The following is a 26,116-nucleotide window of genomic DNA, read 5'->3' as shown; positions in this document are numbered from 1 at the left end:
GTTTTTTAATTATATACAAACGACAACTAATAAAGGTTCCCACTTTCACCATTACGGAAGATCCATACCTTACAATTCAAGTAGGTTACATCAATGCCAGATCAACAGATCACATCAGAAACCTTAGATTTACTCTTCATCAGCGAAACCTGGATGCATGACCAAAAAGATCCCATAATACTGGACCTTTGCCCTCCGGGATACAACATTACATACTGGACTAGAATAGGTAAAAGAGGCGGAGGCATTGCCATAATCTACAGATCCCATCTCACTTTAGAAACCACTGCTGAATCAATCACACCTCAACTAAAAATTGCCTCAATCAGATTGCAACATAAAAGTGTAGCTGGCAATCTAAATTGCGTCCTATTCTACAGACTGTCAGGCACTTGGAGCGAAGCATATATAACCCTAATGGATTTCATATCGGCCACTTGTACATCTAATTAAAACATACATTGGGGACATAAACCTTCATTTAGAAGACCCAAACTCAACTGGCGTCCAAGATTGTAAGGAATTCTTCCAACTATGGGATTTCGAAAGGCCACATACGAATGTCACCCACAGAAAAGGCCACACACTTGACCTGCTAACCCATAAATTTGCATCAGACCAAATCATTAAAGTCATTGACCACAAATGGACGGAAATTCCATGGTCAGATCACTTCAAATTAAATCTGACCCTACATTGGCTGAAGAATGGGCATCTCAAAGCTGATGAAAAAAATCTTACCAAACCAGAGGTAAAGTGGACACAACTGCATTTTGGCAATCAATTTACAACAACAATTGGTCTATTCCATCTGATTCCATCAACTATCTTGCAGATGGAATCGCGATGTATCACCGTTCTAAATGAATTAGCTCCTTTACGAAAAAAAAAAAAAACATTCACAAACCAAACAGGACCCCATGGTTCAACGAAAATGTGGAACAATTAAAATCTAGAACCAGACAACTCGAATGAATCTGGAGAAAAAACAAAAATGATCAAAATCTAAACGATTGGAAAGAATCACATAGAAAATACAAATATGAAATCAAAAAATCCAAATGGAACTACTATTATGAACAACTAGGTTCTGACTTCAAAGACATGAAAAAGTTATACAAGCTACTGGATAAATTTCTAGACACAAAACCAGTGTCCTCAACAAAATCAGGAATCCCAACAGCAGACGATCTTGCTAACTACTTCAAAGGCAAAATTGTCGATCTACGCAAAAATATGTCACAGGACTACACCATCCTTGATACTTTCCTTAATGAGCTAGACCCATGCTCAGAAGAATACCCAGCTGACCGAACTTGGACAAATTTCGCCCAGATCACACAAGAAACAATAGCACTAGCAACCAATAAGATCTCTACAGCCTACTGTCAATTGGACACCTGCCCCAATTATCTAATGAAAACCTCCCGCTCGATTCATCACTGAACTTACCTCCCACCTCAACTTCTTGTTCCAGCATGGCATATTCCCCAAAGACAAAGGTAATATACTACTCACACCATTACCAAAAGACACCAAAAAGAAAACTAATGATATCACCAACTACCTACCTGTGGCATCCATCCCACTTACAACCAAACTGATGGAAAGCATTGTAGCTAAACAACTTACTGAATACATTGACAATTTCTCAATCCTTCATGAATCGCAGTTGGGCTTCAGATCTCTCCACAGTACGGAAACCGTCCTGGTAACTCTCCTAGCCAAGTTCAAAAAGGAAACTGCTTTAGGTAAAAACAATTTGACTTGTCAAGCGCATTCGATAAGGTTGAACACTATATACTATTAAGAATACTCAACAAGATAGGCATAGGAGGGAATATACTCAATATACTCAAATGGATCAAGGGTTTCCTAACCATGAGATCTTATCAAGTAATAGCAAACTGAAACATATCACCATCATGGAGTACCAATTGCAGAGTACCCCAGGGTTTACCTCTCTCACCCATATTATTTAATCTGATGATGATCCCCCTTGCTCATGCACTATACAAGCATAATCTTAATCCTTTTCTGTATGCGGATGATGTCACCATTTACAATACCGTTCAACTCTAATTCAACAGAAATCACTGTTGCATTAAAGACTAGTTTAAGCTTAATGGTTGCCTGGGCATCAGCATTAAACTCAAACTCAACAAGGAAAAAACTCACTGCCTTATTTTCGCCACAAAACAAACCTCCCTTCATCCATAAAAACCACGGAACATACTCTCCCAATATTGGACAAACTGAAGATCCTTGGAATTACTATTGACACTAACCTAAGCCTGGACAGCCAAGCCTCTGCCATCACGAAGAAAATGTTCCATGCAATGTGGAAACTCAAACGGATCAAACAATTCTTCCCAAGGGAAACTTTCCGTAACATAATTCAAACAATGATACTATCACATGTTGACTACTGCAACGCCGTATATGCAGGATGCAAAGAACAGATCGTAAGGAAACTCCAGACCGTGTAGAACACGGCAGCTACACTCATTTTCGGAAAGACAAAATTCAAAAGTGCTAAACCCCTATGCGAAATACTGCACTGGCTACCAATCAAGGAACAAATAGTCTTCAAAATTTGCACTCTGGTCCACAAAATAATCCTTGGTCTGGCCCCAACCTACATGACTGAACTTATCGACTTACCAACTAGAAACATCATCGAATCATCAAGAACGTTTCTAAACTTGCATTACCCAAACTGTAAAGGACTAAAATACAAATCAACATATGCATCCAGCTTTTCCAACATTTGCACCCAGCTCTGGAACACTTTACCTAGAAACATTAGAACTGTGAACACCCATCTAAAATTTCGAAAAGACCTCAAGACTCATCTCTTTCGGAAAGCCTACCCAGCAGACCCAAACTAATTATGGAACAATGCATCACATCTTTCGATCTGAGAAATGAACAATACCCCTTCCACATAATCCTATTACTTCAAACTGTACGAATTTTACCACTCCAGTTATAATTAAGTGTACTTCTACCCTTATCCTACTCTGTATTGCTCACTAGAAGCTGTAGTCCCATCCCCGGAGACTTATCAGCCTCATTGGGATTACTTCTCTCTGTATGCTACTATATATTCGTCCCAGAGTTGTATTCTCGTTTCCGGAACCTTATCAGCTTCCTTGCACCTACTGTTACTCTATTTTCCACTCTGGATATATTCCTGGAGTTGGTACTCTCCTCTTCGGAACCTGTAAGCCACATCGAGCCTATTCCATTGCGGGAAAATGTGGGATACAAATGTAATAAATAAATAAATAAATAAGATTATAAATATCAAATAATTGTATATCAAATAAAGATAACCTTGAACGTTGAAACATGACATAGGGAAGGGAGTTTGCATTTAGTTCACATCTTTTTCAGTAGTCACTCAAGAAGAATTATATTCTGGTATAGTAGGGTTTTTTCTATCCATGGAGGGCTTAAAATTTAAGGGGCCCTTTTACTAAGGTGTGCTAATGATTAACATGTGCTATATGCCATGCTGCCTGTTATATTCTTATGGGGTATAGGAATTTAGCACACATTAATCAGTAATGCACCTTAGTAAAAGGACCCCTAAGTTTGCATCTGAGTCAATGTAGGGTTAAGTGACTTGCCCAAGATCAAAAATGCATCGTAGCATCTATTGAATAAGAACGTTTGAGAGGACCCTCCAAAATATTTGGGTCCTAAGGCATGTACCTAGTTTGCCTCTACCTTCATCCTGCCTTGGCTGTAGTACAATGAATTGTTATTTACAACTGTCTGGGTTTACCCCCTATTTTGTAAACCCCCACATAGCCCAGTCATTGTAGTATAGTGTACTTTAGCCACAGAATATATACCAAAATGAAACCTGGAATATAGTCACACAGTCTACAGCCACTAGATGGCACAGTTGAGCAATGGCAGAGATTCTGCTTCCTCAGGATTGTGCACATTGCCTGTGCAGCATCCTCAGCTGTAACTGGCCTTGGCAAAGAAGTCATGCTTTCCACACATCACTGTACAATACTACTACTACAAATCATTTCTATAGCGCTAGCAGTCGTACGCAGCGCTTCAGCCACTGAGCTACTAGGTTGGCCAGTTGTATTCTGCAGCACATTGAAATATATTGTTAAATGTTGATGTATGTTTATGTACCATGCTACATATTTTTCTAGTTATTATGATACTAGTAAAAAAGCCCCGTTTCTGATGCAAATGAAATGGGGGCTAGCAAGGTTTTCTTCTGTGTGCATGTGGGAGTCCCTGCCCTCTGCCCTCTCTCCCTTTCCCTGTGCTGTCTGTCCTCTCTGTCCCCTCCCCCCTCGGAGTCGAGTCCTTCAGTGTTAAGTTTCCTGCTGTGCTGTGTTTGTGTTACAGAGATAGTGAGGGCTTCTGCCCTCTCTCCCCTCCCCCCTCTGAGTCCTTCACTGTTAAAGAGAGAGCGATTTGATTTTGTGCTTTGCTGTGTTTTCCTTCACTGTTTGTGTTACAGAGAGAGCGAGGGCGGGGCAGACACTCATGGGGAAACTGGATATCTCTCCCCCTTCACACTTCTGGCTGGAGGCTTCATTTAGAATGTTGGTGATGCCTTTTATATCTAGAGATATCAGATAGCAATCAACAAAGCTGTTTTCTATTATAAACCACATTTCCTTTGAAGTATATTAGTATTTTGAAGAAATGAGAAAATCAGGAGGGTAATACATTCTATTTCATTTTAGGGGGAGCACAGTCTAGCTTCCTAAGATTTGAGGAAAGCACAGTGATTCACTTTAAACCATATATTGTAACAGATTATTTTTTAATTGTCATAATCATTAGTTTGTAATAAAAGTTATGCTTAAAAGAAGGTGTGACTGTCTGTGTGTACTCTATGCATACTTTTTCTTGCTTGGGCACTGGCAAAATTTTGAGAACATACATATGTACCTACTTCAACTTTGAAAATTAACTAAAGGAATTTATGTTCATATATTTATACCTGTTCTTTGCACACACATTTCCCAGATTAATTTATGCACATATACAGTCATTTCATAAAAAGCTTATTCCTGGAAATAAAACATTGTTTAACCTACAGAAATGCCTTTTAAGATGATTCTCTGCACATTTGGAGAAAATTACCATAGAAGAGATATGCAAGCCAGAACAAATTTTGATGTTGACAAGATGATCCTTTCCAGAATTAAATGCCTGACAAAAGCTTTATTGCCTAGAAGAAAAGTCTGTCTCTGGATTTAAGCTGTCAAAGATCATTTGACAATTCTCCTTGGAAGTAATAGTGTGGGTGATTTTCAATTGTTGCTCCCAACTGTTTATGTTTATTGCAAGACTTTATATATTGCTATCCATAGGCATTGTGGCAATTGACAATCAATGTGGTTAAAAAAAAAACAGTTTACAATTCAAATTTACAGAACATAGGAAAGAAAAGGACAAAAAAAGGGGGAAAGTGGAGATGACAGAAAAATAGAAAATAAATGTTACCTTACCTACCACATCTGGCATCAGCTTCAGTAGCAGCTTATAAAATACTTATATCTTTCTGAAAATTCAATGGCCATTATGGGTTACACAAATCTGAATTTTTCATTGATTTGCAGATCAAATAACAAATCCTGGGTGTCTATCAGAATTTTTCAAGCGTGGTTCATGATTGTTTTTAATGCTAGAATCAAACAGATAATGGCCCCATGCTGCCTTGTCAACTTAGAAGATCCAGGTGACAACTTGAGTGTTGATTCACTCTGTTAAAGTACAACAGCAGTGATGCAACCCATAGATCATGGAGTGATATCCATATTTAAGGCTTATTATATGTGGCAAACCTTTTATCCACCTTAGAAAAGGAAGCAAGCTGGAAGATAAGTCTGATTGGGGAGTTCTGGTGAAAGTACATCATGAATGCCTTTGCCAATATCACCAGGACCTGGGAGGAAATGAAGGTCAACTTTGAAGTGAGTATGGATGAAGATATGGCCATAGTGTGTTATGTTCAATTCAGTAAGAACCTGATGAAGTTGGACCAACAATGAGCTGTAGAGCAGGAGGAGGATGAAGAAGTACCATTTACCCTGTATCAGCTGAACACAAAGCAACCATCTGAGGGCTTCCCAAACTTTGAGGTAGGTTGGATAGTCTTACGGGTAATCATTTCAGCTGTGAATATAGCTTTTAATTTTCCAGAGGGATAAATGACATACTCAACAGCTACAAGAAACTACAGTAGATAAGATAAACAGACATTGGAAAGAACTTTGGATGCATATTTAGCATAAGAAATTAAGGCAGTGGATGTTCCTCCTTGTGGCAGTCTTTGGATATCATGACAATTCTTTGACTTTAGCATTTGATCAAAGATATTATTTAGCTTTACTATGCTCAGGTTGATTTCAAATACTCTGAGCGGGGTTTGGATGTATCTCTGATGAAACTTAGAATGTGGGATCGACTATCTGATATTTATGATGTTTTGAGTGTGTGAATGGAGAGGGGGTAGGGACAGTTGGCTTGGAGTGGAAGATTAGGATGAGAGGAGTTCAACATGACAGTTATGATAGAAATTGGAATTTTCAGATACTAGCCATGTCCACTTTAATTTGTATTCTTACGATCTTGCCTAATTATAATGCATATAGCTCTCTTTGCCCCTGCACTTAAGTATGCAACACTATACCATTACAATGACAACCCTTAATGCAGTGACCTAGAATATTTGTGGAGTTAATTCCCCCATAGAACGCAAAACAATTCTCGGGGAGTTACGTCATCAACATGCGGGAGCTGTATTTCTACAAGAAACTCATTTGAGTGGACTTGAACATGTTAAGCTATGTAGGGAATGTGTGGGACATTGTTATTGCTCTACAGCTCCAGTTCATAGGCAGGTGGGTACAGCTATACTAATAAATAAATCAATGCCCTTTATAGAACACTGCTATTACCACGATATGCAGGGTAGATGGGTGGTATTGCATTGTTCAATGTATGGTAATCCCAGCATTTTCGTTTCATTATATGGCCCTACCATATACAAGCACACATTTTATCCATCACTGTTAAGGGTGCTGCTTGATCTCCCTCCATACCCTATTCTGCTGTGGGGTGATTTTAATGCAGTAGCATCTGCGGAAGGAAGACAATAGCACTTACACTGATGGGAAGGTGATATATTATACCGAGTTTAAACTTGCTAGACATTTGGAGGACGTTACATCCGGGGGAATTGGGTTTCACCCACATTTCAAGAGTTCATTTGTGTGAAAGCAGGTTAGACTATATACTGATTTCAGAGCAGCTGTTTTCTGATGTGTAAAAAGTGGAGATAGAACATTGAGGCATCTCGGATCCCGCTCTGGTATTATTAGAGCTTACTTTAGCAAGGAAGGAATGCTCATCATTGTGGTGCATGCCCTATCATTGGAAGGCAGACTCACTTTTTCAGAAGTATATAATTGCTAAATGGGAGGAGTATGGAGTTATGAATCAGCAGCATGTAGCTAACCCAGGTTTTTTCTGGGAGTCTGGGAAAGCGGTCATGTGAGGGGAGATTATATCCTATCTTTCATATAGGAAAAAAAGATACATAATCCTCCTTTTGCATGCTCATCTTAGAGATGCACAAATGCATTTGGCTAGAAATCTGACCAGAGATGCCCGAGAACAATATTTAAATATTCAGCGTAAGCTGAATAAGTTACTCTACCAACATACACAGATCAGCATGAAATATGGGAGACAGAGATTTTTTAAATATGGGAATTGAATGGGTACTTGTCTTGCTCTACTGGTTAGACAGGAAGGAGGATCCCTGATTCATTCCTCTGATTAAAGATTCTAATGGGGATTTCATTTCAGATAATGCGTTTATTTGTAAGATGATTAAACATAGCTATGCAAATCAAGGGGTTCCCCTGCCAGAACTCAAGGATTTTTTTCAAGCTTTACTGATTCCCCAGCTGACTCAGGAGGATTTAGATGTATTGAGCACTCCTCTTTCAGCTGGGGAAGTTACAAACACAATTAGAGCTTCAGCAACATTAAAGATCCCAGGCCCCGATGGACATCCCTTAGAATTTCATCAGATTTTGGAACAACACATTACTCTACATTATGTGTGGTATATGAGGAAGACTTGAGGACAGGGTCTTTACCAGATACCATGCGAGGAGCCACGATTTTGCCCATATTGAAGCCAACCCGGGACCCTTTGTTGGCTGCATCTTACCACCCTATTTCATAATTAAATATGGACGTTAAGCTGTACATGAAGCTTCTGACTTCTTGCCTGCTGCAGATCATCTTGCGTTTGGTGGGGGCTCCCCAGGCTGGTTTTGTAAAGGGCAGAAAAGCAGTAATTTATGACGCTTTTGACACATCTCTGGGGGGTTTTACAAGCCTTTGGCTTGCAGGGCCCTATATTATCAATGATACAGCTTCTTTATGTTGACCCCTGGGCCCAGTTTCTGGTGGATAGCCTTTTATCTCAGAGATTCTCAATATATAGGGGCACTCAGCAGGGTTGCCCCCTTTCCTCTATGTTGTTTATATTGTGTATGGAACCAGTTTTGGAGATCCACAAATCAGTGACATTAAAATGGGTGCAGCAGAATTAAAGGTAGCTTTACTTGCAGATGATTTGTTAGTGGCTCTTACAAGTTTTTGCCCATTTGGGGTAATGTGGATTTTCAACCAAGATTGTAGTTGGAAACTTTCCTTAATGGCAGACTCTGGGAATATTCTTGTTGCAATATGTCTTAGATGAATATGAACTGCAGATGGTGTCCTGTGATCAAAAAGCGAAGGGAGTATCAATTGAAGGAGACTGATTGGTATCCTTATTCACAATTGCAACATTATATACAAGGTTTATTATGCATCAATCCAATAGATTTTACTGAATCAGACTGTGATGATATTTGGCCATTACCATCGGTTCACAAGGGTCTCACCAGCCGCTATTATGTTACAGTAAAGAAAGTCACGGAGCATACTCCGTTGACTAGAATGTTAACTCATTGGACATGAGATTTTGGTGAATATACACTGGAACGTTTGCTTTTGAGTTTGAAAGAGGGACTAATATTGATGGGCAGTATACAACTAGAAGAATTGCATTATAAGTTTCTGTTATGTCTGTATATACACCCATCCAGGGCAGCCTGTTTGAAACGTGGACATTCTGACACCACCTATCGTCATGTTGTGTGGGATTGCCCATCTATCAACGACTTCTGGACCAGACTCTGGACCTATTTGAGTACAATTTATCGGCAACATTGGGAAGCTACACCACAAATGTGTATTTTGGAAGATATCACTGGTGTTGTTAAAGGCACATGTAGAATTGTACTTTTTCTGTGTAAAGCAGCCCTGATGGCCAAGCGCTGTATCTTGTTGCAATGGATTCATCCAACTCTGCCTATATTGACACAATGGAAGAATCGTATGCATGAACTACTTACTATGGAGCATCTAACTGTGGAGGAGGGTGGTGTGAAAGCTAGAAAATGTTTGTTACTATTTCGACCATGTATTTACAGATCTATCCATCCAGAGTACTTCTGCGTTTCTTAATATGTTGACCATTTAATTGATGCAGTGTGACATTATGTTGCAGCTTTATGACAGTATCTGGATTTACCAAAGGGGAAGAAGGGGTGGGGAGAGTGGGGGAGACATTTCTTGGAAAATATTGTCATTTATATCTAATTATATTTTTTTATGCAATTTGGAATGTGACCAATTGGTTAGCTTGTGCCTTGATTGTGCTGACAGTAAAATATATTTGATATATAACTGAAATCAAAGAGACAATAAATTATAGAATTTTGACATACAAAAGAAATACTGAAATGTATTTCTTCCATGAATCAAGAGATGTTTATATTTGCAAGTACAGCACATAATACACAAACGGATTGGTACATCTGAAGATATTTAATATTCTTCAATTCTTGATAAGGATTATACCAGAAAAATAGATAACATAAAAAAGTACTGGACAAACAATCTGTTGAACATAAATATTAACGAACTAAATGGAAACCCATGCAGAAAACTGAAATGAAAATTTTCTGTAAGTATATTGTAACCCAAAGGATTAAATGGTACTTTTTGCCTTTGTGGGCTGCCAGGATGGATGGGTTCAGTATTGGACTGCTAGTTAGAGATAAAGCTGTATAAGAGAAGAGCTGTAAAGCAGAGAGAGTGCTGTGCCTCACAGCTGTTGAGAGAAGAGAGTGAAAGTGCAGAGAACAGAAAAAAATGAATGAAAACTTGTTTAGAGACTCTGGCACAGTATGAGACAGCTGAAAAAGATGTATTTATTTTAAAACTGATAAGGTGTAACAAAGGCAGCACAGAGGCTGAGGGACATGGGGACCTTTTTCAAAAGGGTTGCCACGCAACAACCCGGAAGCTACCATCGGCCCAACGTGTATGCCAGCAGTAGTTCCACCCCCAGCTTATGCCATTTCTGGTGCTAGCAAAAATATTGAAAAATATTTCCACAGGGTGTTACCCAGCGGTAATCAGGCAGCGTTGTGCGCTGCCCGGTTACCACTGGGTAAGCACAGGAGCCCTTACTGACACCTTAGTGGGAATCAGGAAGTGCTCTCCCAGAAATGGCCGCACTGCGAGTGTAAACTTACTGCACAGCCATTTTATTTTTAATTATTTTCACCCACTGTGGTAAAAGAGGCCCTGGCGCAAGGCAAAAATGGCCGCTGCCGCTAGCTCAGGGCTCCTTTTACCACAGGGCCCCATAGAGAGGTATACAGGCAGGCACACGCTTTGTGGTTGTTTAGATACAGGGGAAACATTCTAATGCCGCTGATACTGTTGCTTCTGAAGAGGCAGTTGGACTCAGGCCCACCCAAAATTCTAGCACCCTTGTTATAGCTGGGTTGGGATCTTCAAGCCCCACCAGCTGCAGAGGTCCTCCAGAGGCAAGAGCAGCTCCCTTTCCTACTTGCTCCAGCCGGCAGCACTGTGTATGCGCTGCTGTCATGCTGGCCTCTCTGTGCTGCACATGCTCAGATTTTACTCATGCGTGAAAATGAAGTATGTATGAGGAGGTGGGGCAGGGCAGCAGCAGCAGCATATGCTTAACATCGCCGGCTGGAGGAAAAAGAAGTGAGAGCTGTTCTTGCCTCCAGAGGACCTCTGCAGCTGTTGGGGCTTGGGGATCCCAGGTATTTAATGTTTTTGTTGGCGTCGAGGGCCGGGGGGATGTAGAGCTACATGTGCACACCCAGTTTGCCCAGTGGCCCATCCAAAATCTGAGGTCTGGCTACGCTTCTGGTGTATAAGGAACGTGAATGGACTCCACTATAAACAAAGGAAATATGGAAAGAATCTTTTGAGTGAGAGCCCTCTTGGAATGCAATGTTTTGCCAGATACAGCGAAGGTGGAGGTCTTGCTCTTATGATTTAGGAAAGCCTTGGATATTTGTTCTCTTTAATTTTCTGATCTGTTTTTTTGTTTGTTCTGTATACACTATTTTGATTGATATTTTGTTAAATGTCAAGGAGAGAGTATATAACATTTTAAATCAATCAATTAGTATTTAAATTGATGTGATTTATAGGCCTCTTTCACAGGCAGAGGAAGTAGACAGAGATTTAATTGAAGACATTCAAAATATAGCGATGAAAGTGGACCTGCTACTAATAGGTGATTTTAATATGCCAGATGTTGATTGTGACATCCATGTTGCAGGGTCACCTAGAAGTAGGGAGATCCTGGATTTTGTACAGTGAGAACTGTTCTATCAGTTGGTAATCAAACCCAAATGGGATGGGGCAATAAAGATTTTTGCTGCCTTTAAAATGTATTCTGTCTGTCTGTTTAAAAGTTCAGGGCATCAACTCACATTGTCACAGATACCACATATAGAAAGTTGCTAATATATTCAAGGCTTTCCTGGTGCTTTGCATAAAATACTCATTAAGGAAGAGTGAAAACACTGAAGGTAATACATTTCCAGTTTGATGGCAAAATACATAAAGCTATGTGGATAAGTTGTCTGTACCTTTTTATGCTTATATTCAGTGAAGACATCTGTATAAGCTGACTACTGAATATTTGCCCCTAACTTTAGTTGAATAACTTGTCTGTATAAAGTTAGGGCTGCTATTGCTGGATGCACACTTAAATAAATAAGGGGCCCTTTTACTAAGCAGCGTAAGCGTCTATGCGTGCCTAACATGCGCCAAAATGGAGTTACCCCGTGGCTCTTGTCTGATATGCACGTCTGAAAAATAATTGTTATTTTCGGACGTGCTTATCAGATGTTCACCAAGTGTCATTTGATGCGTGTAGGTCATTACCGCCCAGTTACTGAGTCCTTACCGTTAGGTCAATGGCTGGCGGTAAGGTCTCAGACCCAAAATAGATGCATGCCAATTTTGATTTTGCCACACGTCCATTTTCAGCAAAAATTTTAAAAAAGGCATTTTTTGCAGGCACGCAGAATAATGGATCTACGCGTGCCCAAAACACACACCTACACTCCCACAGGCCATTTTCAGTGTACCTTAGTAAAAGGACCCCTAGTTGTCTGGATATTGGTTGAATGTCACCATTCACTGGATAACGTTTGGAACCAAATCCGGCATGCCTCTAATCCTGCCCCATTTTATCAACTTACACAGCCAAAAAGGGGCAGGAATTTTAAACAAACTCAGAACACAAATGTTTTGGTCAATTTGCCAATTGACTTATACAATTCGCTTGGTTGTATAAGTCAATTTGCCAATTTGCCAAATTGCTTGGCATATTCAGAAGAAAATTGTATGATGTGTCCATTTTTTATTTAATACTTGATTCCTAAAAATTGAAGATCTGGAAAGGATAACAAAATTAATAGATTTCTGTCACAGAGAGAGCTCCTAGCATTGCTAGGTGCTCCATAAATCAAAGAGTAGAAAATATTGATGTTGACAGTATAACACCTATTCAGAAAAACTGTCGGCATCTGTCATGTGGGTATCCAAGAGCATCTGCACATCTAGGAAATGACTCATAAACAGATATGAGATAGCATTTTGAATTGGTAGCATTTTGCATTTATGAATTATGTACATAAAGCAGTAAAACCATACAGTGGAAAATCAAAACATGATAATGATCCTTTAAGATCACAGTACAGAATGATGCTTTGTTGGTAATCCAAGCAAAACCAATTGATTACATGGGCAACTCTCCATTGAAAACAAGACAAAGGCGGAATGCATCTACATGTCTCAAGGATCTAAATTATTTGCATTGTTCATAATTTTGTCTTTGATCTATGAAGGGCATTTTAAAAGAGTTGCACAGCATCTACATGTGTAAATGTCAGGATTTACAGGTACAAATTGCATACATGTGAAAATGCTAGTTATACAACATTGCTATTTACATGTTTAGATACCACAGGATGCAAAGATGCTAAGGGGATATGTTCTGGGTATAGTTTGGGCAGTCTGAATTATGTATGTTTATTTAATTTTTTTTCATGTGAGTACATACATTTTAAAAGAATTTACCCATCAGCTTTTGCACGCTATCTGTGGCACTTTGCCTATCCCTTTGATATTTAAAATGTCCTTTAAAATGTAAAGAGAGAACCTTTAAGAGCTTTGCTGCCTAAGTGGCTGCTTTTATACAGTATGTAGAACATCCTATATAATAATTTCTACCTCCAACGTTCTGAAGCTGACTCCTGTGGCACTGAAAAGTTTGTAGGGTCCGTGCGGTTCATGGGGTTCATACTGCCTGTAACCATCTGTCTCACTGTCCTGCCCTCGCGTCATAACGTTATGATGTCGAGGGCTGAATACTGAGAGGGAAGGGGACGCAGCATAGTTGCCAGGCAAAGCAACGGAACGTCAAACATGAGGGTGTCGTCGTCCTTCCCTTCCAGTTCCAGGCCCCTTCCCTCCGATGTTTAAAAGTCATCTTCACATACCAAGTCAGGGTTACGGCGGCCACAAGCAGCGGTAAAAAGCTTGCAGCCTCGGCCCTTTTCTCTCTCTCAGCTGTAGTCCCGCCCTTGCGGAAACAGGAAATGAGGGCGGGACCACAGCTGAGAGAGAGAAAAGGGCCGAGCATGCACGCCTTTTACCACTGCTGGCGGCTGCCATAACCCCAACGAGGTAAGTCAAGATGACTTTTAAACTTCGTAGGGAGGGGGCCTGGAACTGGAATGGAGGGAGGGAGGAAGGGAGGGACGACGACCCTGGAACTGGGAGGGAGGGAGCCTGAAACTCGGACAGAGGGGGGGACCCTGAAACTCGGAGGGAGGGGGCCCTGAAACTCGGGATATATTTTCAGTTGTGCAATCTTGTAGCTGGAAAGCTACCTTTGCTAAATTGTCCAATGACACCTCAAAAGACCGCGCTTTAAGCAATATTCTTGGTGCTTTGCTTTTTGAAGTGTCACTTGACGATTTAGCAAAGATAGCTGGTCACTGGCAATAAACATTTTATCTACTCAGCCTGGATTGACTGCCCCGTGTCCCTTCCCTACTCCTTGGACCGCATCTTCCTTTGTAGGGAATACTTCTTAGTCAGCTAAGGCACCAGATTCCCATGAAGCCATTCAGATTGGTTTATTAGGACTTTTTCCACTGTTAAACACACTCTAGCTGGCTGCATATATCAGTGTGACTTTGAGCTCTAAATGCTATGTAATGTAATTTCATAAGGGTCCTATTTACAAAGGTGTGCTAAGATTTTGCCCTTAGGGCCAGATTCTATAAAAAGTATTCAAAACTGGGCACCATAAAAAGTTAGCACTAAGTATGTCCTTTATAGAATCGTGCTTAGTGCCGATTCCCACATCCTAACTTTGGGCGCCATGCTTATAACCCCTGAAACCTGATATAAATGCTGGCATCTAAGTTGCGTGCAGAAACCCATTTTTCTGTAACAATACGCACAATTTTTCAGAGTGCCCCTGACACACCTATGCCCCTCCCAAGGCCACACCCCCTTTGAAGTAGCACGCAATGGGATTTGGGCGCCAAGCAATACAGAATAGCGCATAGCCAGATGCACACACAAATTCTAATTAGTACCAATTAACATTCTCTGGCAACAAATTCCAGAGTTTAATTACACGTTCAGTGAAGAAAAATTTTCTCCGATTCGTTTTAAATTTACTACATTGTAGCTTCATCGCATGCCCCCTAGTCCTAGTATTTTTGGAAAGCATGAACAGACACTTCACATCTACCCCAACTCCACTCATTATTTTATAGACCTCTATCATATCTCCCCTCAGCCGCCTTTTCTCCAAGCTGAAGAGCCCTAGCCGCTTTAGCCTTTCCTCATAGGGAAGTCCAGAAGTTGTCCAGAATTTGGCCAAACCGTGCCTAATTTAGGCGCATGCATTTACACCTGCTTTTAGAAGACATACTTGCTGGCCCCTAAAGTTAGGTGCAGTTCTATAAAGGACATGTACCCTTTATAGCATAGCACTCAGCGTATAAAAGTATAAAAATTTCAGCACCGATTTGCAGGTGCCACTTATAGAATTTACTCTCATATATAGAATCTGGGGATTAATGCATGATAACTGCAAATATTATGGTGAATTAGGAGCAAGCCATGGGATCCTTTCACTAAGCCATCGTGAAAGGGGGCCTGTGCTAGCATCAGCGCATGATTTTTGAAGCGCACTGAAGCCCCCTTGTACCACAGCTGGTAAAAGGCTGTCTTTTTTGCTGGAAAAGAAATGACCACGCAGTAAGTGACTCACTTGCTGTATGGCCATTTCAGGGGGGAGCACTTACCACCACGCATTGAGGTGGCGGTAAGGGCTCCCACATTAATCTGGTGGTAACTGGGCAGCATGCAGCACTGCCCAATTACCGCTGGGTAAGCACCGGTGCTACAAAACTAGAAATTTTGTAAATTTTGTAGCACCAGAAATGGCATGCGTTGGGGGTGGAAAGTACCACCGGGCTTCTAAAGTAGTTCCGGATTGGCATGTAAAAGTGCCCCTAAATGCTGGAAACTTCCCCACACTTTTGCAAGGACACCTGTGCAGTTAACATTAATTAACTGCACAGGTATTAATCCGCAAACGAACCTTTTCTGGAGATGGGAAGGCGGTAGAACTAGAGGGCATGAAATGAGATTGAAGGGGGGCAGACTCAAGAAAAATGTCAGGAAGTATTTTTTCACGGCGAGAGTGGTGGATACTTGGAATGCCCTCCCAAGGGAGGTAGTGGAGATGAAAACGGTAACGGAATGTGTGGGATAAACATAAAGGAACCCTGTTCAGAAGGAATGGAGAAGCTTAGCCGAGATTGGATGGCAGAGCCGGTGGTGGGAGGCGGGGCTAGTGGTTGGGAGGCGGGGCTAGTGCTGGGCAGACTTCTACGGTCTGTGCCCTGAAAATGGCAGAAACAAATCAAACTCACTACAAAAACTCCAATACTACTTCTATTTTATCAACTACATCTTCTATTACTTCTGTGTGAATTCACACAGTAGCAAAGACCAATATGTTGTAAAATCATACCTTCACCTCATTCATACACCATTCACCCATATAACCTAACACTTTAAATTCAATGTAATATTAACATAATAGCATGAATTTACAAATCATACGCTTATACTTCAACTTAACATAGGCATATCATTTCATACAGTATAATGCTGTTGGTAAAAAACACCAAAATGACCTATCTCCAAACTTTGTATGCTGTAGCGTTATTAACGCCTGCCAATGCTTAGATCACAAATCATGGTGTTAGTCCCAGGTGTCTCTCAGTTAGTATCACCATACAGCGTCTGTAAGCAAAATTATCATCCACGCCTAGACTGGGATCCGCTGCCAATTTCAGTAGCACATCACCGGGTGTACTCCGTTGTAATCAAGTGTAGGCAATGGGTGAACCAATATCGAACCACCTTCAGGACAGAAATACTGCTCCTGCTCAGAACGGTTCCTCAATGCTGGACTGCATTTCGATTCTCTTCCTCAGGAGGAACCACTTTTCATCTGTAACATTGCAATATAATGTCGCCATTGAAATCAATTTTATAAATATATGACTAAACCACATACTGAATCAATCACATTCACTTACTGTTAATCCAATAGACGGCTGCCTGCCTGATGGCACTCCGGTAGGTTGTTAGTTTATCCCCTAATTCGTTTGATTGGTTTTAGATACAAATCAAAGTCAGGTATACACATACAGCAGCACATATGAGTTTATCTTGTTGGGCAGACTGGATGGACCGTACAGGTCTTTCTCTGCCATCATCTACTATGTTACTGTTACTAGAGTAATGTTTGTTACTGAGCATTAAGAGTTCAGCTGATAAAGTGCAATGCAGTTAATTATACCTCTTGAAGTGACATTGATTGTTAGGCATTATCTGTGAGTTAGCAGTTAACACATAGTATCAACCCCTGTTTTTAAGCACCTTGGGAGAATATCTTCATAAAGGTGATTGATAAATCACAATAAATAAACTAGAAATTGCAGTCCCTGCCCATTCCATGCTGTTAGCAATTACAATGGTAAATGTTTGATGCAGAAATTAACACATGCCAACAGTGAATGCACCACATGAACTGATGATCTGGCCCACTCTACATGCATTAAAAGACATGCTAAATACCTAGAGGCAATTTTAAAGAGGGTTTTGTATGTGTAAAGCTTGTTTTGCTCATAGAAATGAATGTTTATACAGTTGGGTGATCTCATTCTTGCATAAAACCTTATCTACTTCTACCCTAGCTGAGACAACATTTTATTATCTCTCTGACCTCATGTGCAACTTTCTTTAAATTAGTCACTTTATTTTCTAACTCCTTTTACTCTCTTTCCTATCTATATGCTCCTTCTTTGCTTATACCCTACGTTGTTTATTAAAATGTTCTTTTATGTACTGTGTTGACATGTAAGTAGTGTACTATGCCATACTTTGTGCTGTTATTTGAATATTTTAATGCTATAATTGACTGTTGTTTATGTTTGATTTATTCTTACTGTATACTGCCTTGAGTGAATTCTTCCAAGAAGACAGTAAATAAATCCTAATAAATAAATTGCCACTTATTTTCGAAGCAGATGGGCATCTTAAAATGGTCCCAAAAAGTCCATACAAATCACAATTTTTGAAAGGTAAAATTTGGATGTTTTACACTGGAGTTCATTCAAAATAGCAAGATAGTATATTGTGGGCATGTTTTGGGTGGGACAAGAGTAGGCCCAAAATTAGGACATCATTCAGCAATAATGGAATGGGAAGAAAAGTCCAAGGCAGAAAAGATGGATGTTTTTAGCTAGACCTGTTTCAATCACATCAAGGGTACAACAAGGTGCCCTGATTGAGCAGCTGACAACTGGAAGGATGAAGGCATGACTCCTCCTTAATCTTCCAGTGGTTACTGACGCTCTCCAATTCCCTAAGAAGCGAAAGTGGATACCAGGCTCTATGACAGTTTCAAGCATTACGTTAACTCTTATTTCTGTATAAATATGGAAATACCTACTGTACCTAAATTTATAAGACACCTGCAAGCATGATTGCTACTGTAGTGGTGTACCTTTAGGTAGGGTAGGTTTTTATCTGTTCCTGGAGGGCTCTCAATAATATATTAAGGAATTAAGGTAGGATTTGTACCTGGGTTCTGTTGTTTAAAGTCCACTGCACTGACCACTAGGATATCCCTCTGCTCTGCAGGAACATCTGTGTGGCCATTTTTGTACAAATGATGCCAAACAGACATTTTTGTACTTGGTTTTTTTTTAGTTAATATTTTGGACATTTCATTTTTTTTAATGGTTGTTCTTTTTGGACGTTTTCAATGCAAGAACATCCTTCTCACATATCTTCAAACTGGAAATCCCAATGTTTTTCCTATTCAAAAATGGCTGTGAGATGGATTTTTTTTTGAGGGGGTGGGGGAAAGATATTATGAGCAGGATGTCCCAATTCTGACTTGGACCTTCTTTGGAAAATATCAAACGCGTGTGCCTACTTATGTACAGTCAACAGCTAGGTGTCTCGGGGAACATACTTTGGGTGGAGCAGAGGTAGAGATGTGATGCACCTGTATATTTTACAATTTATGTGAAAGCACACTTTGAACCTATGCACACATTTACACCAACTTTGAAGTAGATGGAGATGTGTGCATCGGCCTTTGCATATAATTGGAGCTAGTTAGTTTATTAAGACACATGGAGGGGCATAATCGAACGGGGCACCCAAGTTTTCCTGAAGGCGTCCTCGCAGGACATCCCCGTGAAGGGGCGTGGAAACCCGTATTATCGAAACAAGACTGGCATCCATCTTTCATTTCGATAATACGGTCGGGGACGCCCAAATCTCAACATTTAGTTCGACCTTAGAGATGGTCGTCCCCAGTTTTCGGCCATAATGGAAACCGAAGACGCCCATCTCAAAAACGACCAAATCCAACTCATTTGGTCGTGGGAGGAGCCAGAATTCATAGTGCACTGATCCCCCTGACATGCCAGGACACCAACCGGGCACCCTAGGGGGCACTGCAGTGGACTAACTGATGCACTAACTGAATGTAAAAAGGCATGCAGTGGTCACTAACCACCTCCCACCCCCCCAAAAAAAACAACTTAAAAAACTTTTGTCTTTTTTTTTTAGAGTATGGGTGAAGGACGTCCTTTGCTATGCCTCCGTCCCTGCGATGGCAGTTAAGGATGTCCAAAATGTGGATGTTTCTGTGAGAAGGATGTCCATGCCTGCTATACCTCTGACACCCCCTTTATTTATTTATTTGGATTTTGGATCACAAGTAGCAACACTGGGATTTGAACTAGCCACCTCTGGATTGCAAGACCAGTGCTCTAACCAGTAGGCCTCCTCCACTCCACTCCACTTCCTTGAAATTTGGCCATCCCTGTGGGGGGGGGGGGGGGAGCAGTTGATGACGTCCAAAATGTTTGAAAGAAGGATGTCCACGCCTTCATTATGCCTCTACTGACACACACATACCTCCCCCCCAGGGACCTGTATACTGCCCCCCCCCCCCCACAGGGATGGCCAAATTTCAAGGGAGTGGAGTGGAGGAGTGGCCTAGTGGTTAGAGCACTGGTCTTGCAATCCAGAGGTGGCCAGTTCAAATCCCACTGCTGCTACTTGTAATCCAAAATCCAAATAAATAAAGGTGATGTCAGAGGCATAGCAGGCATAGACATCCTTCTCACAGAAACATCCAGGCATGGATGTCCTTCTCACAAACATCCACATCAACTGCTGTCAGAGGGACAGAGGCATAGAAATATCCAGTGTACCTGAATGTAACTCACCTTGAGCTACTACTGAAAAAGGTGTGAACAAAATCTAAATAAATAAATAACAAAGGACATCCTCAACTGCCATCACATGGACAGAGGCATAGCAAAGGAGGTCCTACACCCATACTCTAAAAAAAAAATTTAAGTTGTTTTTTCGGGGTGGGAGGTGGTAGTGACCACTGGGGGAGTCAGGGGAGGTCATCCCTGATTCCCTCCGGTGGTCATTTAGGGCACATTTTTGTGGCTTGGTCATAAAAAAAAAAGGACCAAGTAAAGTCGGCCTAGTATTCGTCAGGGATGCCCTTCTTTTTTCCATTATCGCTTGAGGATGCCCATCTGTTAGGCACGCCCCAGTCCCACCTTTGCTACGCCTCTGACACGCCCCCGGGAACTTTGGTCATCACCGCGATGGGAAGCAGTTGGGGGACACCCAAAATCAGCTTTCGATTATGCTGATTTGGGTGACCCTGACAGAAGGACACCCATCTCCCGATTTGTGTCGAAAGATGGGCGCCCTTCTCCTTCGAAAATAAGCCTGATAAGTGCCTATTTTGTAAAAGATGTGCCTTTTTTGAAGTATTCACATAGATGGCCTTCTGTAAAATCAGATCCCTACAGAAGCATAAGTAGAGATATTCAGCCAGCAGTAGTTAGTGTGTTTTTAAATGCTGACTGTGTCTGGATAAATTAGCCCTAGATATTCAATGCCAGGTCATGAGTGGGTCCCCAGCACTGATTATCCTGGACTAAATGGTGCTGCATTAGCTGCTGGAGTATAATAGTGTCCCAGCCAATATTCAGCTGTGACCTGCATAAGGCATAAGAGCCCAGGAAGCAGCCCACATCCTTCCTCTCCTTCCCCCTCCTCTAGCCCACCAGCATTCTTAACCCCCCAATCCCCCTGAATATCCCCCAGCCCCCAACCCTCCAGTGGAGAGGTGATGGGGGCAGGAGCAAAGTCCACTCTCTCCTGCCCTTTGCAGCTGCCATCTGCAAATGGCTGGTGTGTTCGCTTCCGCCCCCATTGCCCCCCACAGGACCTTCAGGGCTACAGGTAGACCTGGGGGGGCTATCTAGATGGTACAGGGGGTGGGGAGTAGGAGGATCTTCAGGGTGTTGGGGGTTAAGAATGCAAGCAAGCTGGGGGAGGGAGAGGGAAGGAGGAAGGGGTTCAGGGAGCTCAAGGGGAGAATATTTAAAAATGTTATATGGGTCTCGGCTGGGGCTGTTCTGGGGCCCGCATAGCTCAGTGGGTGAATTCAGGACAGTTTTCCTAAATTCACCCACTTAGCTATGTGAGTCCCAACACTGAATATTGCTGGCATCTGCATAACCTCTGGCTCCACCCCAGTGCTGCCCCTTGTACTGCCCCATTGGCCTGCCCACTTTTAACATGAGTTGTCAGAGATGATATTCAGTGGCACTGTCCAGTTTTGTGCCACTGAATATCGGTGGTTAGGTGGCTCACTGTGATTTAATCAGGTCAGAGCCTCTCTTGCCTGTTTAAATAGCTCTGAATATCAGCCGGATAGTAAATAGGCTCCTAAATATTATAGCTTAAATATATGTTGGTCTTCCCTCTAAATGATGTTTGAATGCTCCTTCTTCTATTATATTTTTCAGATTAGCATAAGCTGATCAGAGGATTTCAAGGCAGATCAGTAATTGGTGTACCATTTTCTCTTAAACTTTGAATCCCTACTTGGGAACGAAGAACCGCGAAGCTGCTGTCCACGTGGACTGGTGCTGAAATCTCTCGTCTGGCTACCAGGCATTCTCATTCCAAACCAAGAGATATGGCGACAAATGGAACAAAGATTGCAGATGGACAGATATCCACTGAACTTAGTGATGCATCCATCACCAATGACAAACCGAAGACATTGGTCGTAAAAGTACAGAAAAAACGACCAGAGGATACAGACAGGGACACCTGGAAGGGGAGATTCGACTTTCTCATGTCTTGTGTTGGTTATGCCATAGGTTTAGGGAATGTCTGGCGATTTCCATACCTTTGTGGCAAAAATGGAGGAGGTACATTTTTTTTCAAGATTCTTCCTTTTATGTTTTAATTGCTGCTATCCTTTCATGTCTTAATTGCTTTTATCAACTATTTTAAAATCAATGTTGATTTCAAAAGCAGTTGTTCTCAAACCTATCCGGGTGGCCTCTCAGTCAGTCAGGATTTCAAGATATCTGCAATGAATATGCATGAGCTAGATCCTAAGTTACTGCCTCTGTTGCATGCTAGTTTACCTCATGTATATTCAATGCAGAAATCTTGATTGGTCTGTGGTTCCCCAGAACTGGTTTAGAAGCTACTTTTCTAAAGAAAGCATTAAATTCTCAAAAGCAATTTCAGAATTTAAAACTTTCTTTAGAATAGAAACAGTTGATAGAGGTTAGGGGGAAGGGGGTTATGGTATGGGTGATTGGTGGGGGAAATGGGAGAGGAATAGATATGCAAAAATAGGAGGTGGGTGGGAGGTTGAGATAATAAACTTTGAGATGTGGCCCAGGACTAGTAGAAATTAGTAGAATAGCCCCCTGGGATGATTATTCATTCAATTGGCATGTATTGCTATATTGACTTTGTCAATGTCCAAGTACTATATATGATCATGAAATTTGTATCATGGAATGTGAGAGGAGTCTCTTCTCCAATTAAAAGAACAAAACATCTGCAAGTATTTCACAGGGAAAAGGCAAGTGTGGGGGATTTTTTGCAAGAAATCCATTTAACTGCTTGAACATTGAGGCCCAGGCTGTTGAAAAAATGTAGGTGTGGCTATTTTGGTAAGGAAAGGTATCAACTATACTTTACAAATTAATTTCAGATGACAAAGGCAGATATGTCCTGGTGCATGTGACTTTAGATTGGCAACCTATAATGCTTTGTAGTATTTTAGCCCCCAACAACTTTTGCTTACTTTAACATATCATTTGTCCAGCTTTGAGGGAACTCCTATCACTTTAGGGGGAGACATTAACATAATAGCTGATCTAGCCCTGGATAGACCAAATGGTAAGGTGGGGGAGGCTTCTCACTTCTCTAGAGGAATAAATTGTTAGATTTACTGGATATATGGAGAGTTCTAATACCTTTGAATAGGGACTACACACATCCTCATTCTGCGCGGGCCTCCTTAAGGTCGATTTAAAGATTGACAAAGGAGTGTCCTAGTATTTATTTGAGGCTTTTCCTCCGATACTAAGAACATTAAACATCGACATTTGTAGATATCTGTAGACATTTGTAGTGGTACTTGCCATTACGGCATAATGTAAGCCACATTGAGCCTGCAAAGATGTGGAGAAATGTGGGATACAATTGCAATAAATAAATAAATATCTTAATATTTGATTAGTTGATGAACAGAGCGATATCCTACAAGCTTCAGTTTGTTATTTAGATTAATCCCTCTTAATGTTAACCATCTAATGGAAATGACTGAACATCAGTTAGGAAATTGGAAATATCTTAGTGGTCGTATCAGCCTATTCCAAATATCTGTTTTTCCTAAATGACTTTATGATTTTCAAATCCTACCTATCCATCTTTTAGGGCAATACTTGAAAAAACTGTCAAGTTTAATAGGGAACTTTTTCTGGGGAGCAAAGAAATCTAAATTATGCTTTTCCTTTTTATCTGTTGGCAGGAAAATGGGCGTTTTGGGCTTGCCAGATTTCACCACTACAATCAGGCTTGTTTAGCTCATCACTTAAAAGATTGATACGAACACAGAATTATACTCCATTAGATCTTGAGCAGGAATTTTTTTAGTTCCCTGGCATTTCAACTACCTTCTCCATACACCACATAAGCAGTTGCCAATAGTGTTAAAGCAGAGATGTTTGCCACGACAACTATGGGAGATTTGAAGGGATTTGGTAGGGACTCAGGGAGGCTGCTTAGATATTACTTTGCAATTGCTCATTCGGGGAAATGTAGCTGTTTTCCTGGGTTTGGAAGGAGTGACTTTTAAACAATGGAAATGTGCTGGTTTCACCATTATAGAGCATTTATTGTCAGACACAGGTAGATTCAAATCTTTTCGGGATCTCACTCAACATATTCAAAATTATAGGTACGCTCAATTTGCTTATGGTCAGTTATCACATTATATCATATCACTGGGGATTCTCAATTTCCAGTGCCCCATTGGAGATAAACTTTGGGTCCTTTTATCTGTGGATCTGGATAATAAATGATCTATTTCTGGTTTACATAACGCTGTTCAGGATTTGGGGATGCTGAAGGATTATGGCCTGTTACAACAAGTTTGGGAAAGAAAATTGAGTTATCCTCTGGGGATTCTAGATTTAGGAAGTTGGTTAAAGAAATTCCGCTGGTGGTACACAGTGCTGACCATTGGAAAAGCCAATACAGAATACTTCACATAGCTTACCTTTCTCAGGCGAAAGCGTTTAAAGCTCAAATAGAGGATTCCCCAGTTTGTATTATATGTAGAGTAAATGCATTATAAGATTGCCCTCAAATTCAGATATTTTGTGGAAATGTTATCACTTATTTAAATGGCATGTTAACATCCCAAATTAGTGATACTTTTGAGAATATAATATTGACCTGTGGAGGAGAGTTGGGAGCTAAAACTAAAATTCACAAGTTATTAGTGCAGAAAGTCACCTTAGTAGGAAAAATATGTTTCAACAATGGATTCAACAACCCCATCTTTTTGGTAATGGAGGAATCAAGTCATACATTTATGTTATGGGAAGCTATGGATGCAAAGATTAAAGTAGCGGAAGTGCTTTTTAGCTATCTAGACTCAATGCGAGAACAAGTTCTATTTTGAACAATCTACCTATATGACCCTTTCTAGGACTGTAGTTGTATTGTGGGATTGATAGTTGGCTAGAGTACACATCCCTGTTGTTATACTTTTGGGGTTTAAGGAGTGGATAGGATGAGGAAGAGGAGTGGGGGTACTAAAGGGGGAGTTCTGGGTAGTTAGGGTCTGGTGGATTTGGGTTACTTGATTTCAAGGGGGAAGGAACTATAAGGATCAAAATCACCCCCCCCCCCCCCCCCCCCGGTGATTGGAAACAGAAAATGAACTTTCATTATTTATTTGTACTCAGTGTTAATTTAAGGTTTCCTCCATTTTATTTATGGTTGAATTGAAATTTTATATTATTCTGGATGTTTCCTGTTTTGTGATATTTAAAGTAATAAAAAAAGATTTAACAAAATAAAAACAGTCATGCAAATTCAAATTCTGGGACCCCAATCAAAATTTTTTAGATGGCCCCATACAGTAGAGAAAGGAGTCAGGACCAACTTTAATCTTTCCAGATATTGCTGGCATGGATATACATCATTTTATACTAGGGCAGTCTCAGAAGAGCTGTTCTAGAATTGCAGGCCACTAGGCACCCTTCTTGCCTGCCTGCCTTCCTTCCTCTCACCCCTTTGGCAGCATTTATGCCACCAAATAAAACTCTAGACACTCTTATACAATTACCCTCTTACCCCTGGATTCTACAAACCTGTATGCCCAAATTTATGCCAATATCATAATTGGCTGTTAATTGGAGTTAACAGACAACTATTGGCTTAAATTGATATTACTTGACTTATAGTGTCTCTTCTCTCCATTGTTGGGAAATGCGGTCCATCCCTACTTTCTTTTTCTGTTGTGTTTGTCTTCGCAAAGGGTGGCTCGTCTCCTTTTGTATCTGCTCAGTTCACCCAGTGTGGGTTTACACCACTATTCTATAACAGTATCTATGCACACAGATGCCACTATAGAATAGGTGTCCCCCCATGCAGCATTGGGGTGCCCAACAGG

General features: G+C 40.9%; 1 protein-coding gene across 1 annotated transcript in view; it reads left to right on the top strand.

The window, feature by feature from the left end:
- SLC6A1 (solute carrier family 6 member 1) overlaps positions 1 to 26,116 on the top strand; it is a 154,560-nt gene that overhangs the window by 78,499 nt on the left and 49,945 nt on the right. Inside the window, exon 2 of the mRNA XM_030205802.1 lies at positions 21,927 to 22,337. Coding sequence (XP_030061662.1) covers positions 22,100 to 22,337 — 238 coding nt within the window. The 5' untranslated portion in view covers positions 21,927 to 22,099. The remainder of the gene's footprint in view (positions 1 to 21,926; positions 22,338 to 26,116) is intronic.

Source organism: Microcaecilia unicolor, chromosome 6 (assembly GCF_901765095.1).
Source record: "Microcaecilia unicolor chromosome 6, aMicUni1.1, whole genome shotgun sequence".
Classification (NCBI taxonomy): domain Eukaryota; kingdom Metazoa; phylum Chordata; class Amphibia; order Gymnophiona; family Siphonopidae; genus Microcaecilia; species Microcaecilia unicolor.
This window is presented reverse-complemented; position numbering and strand designations above follow the sequence as displayed.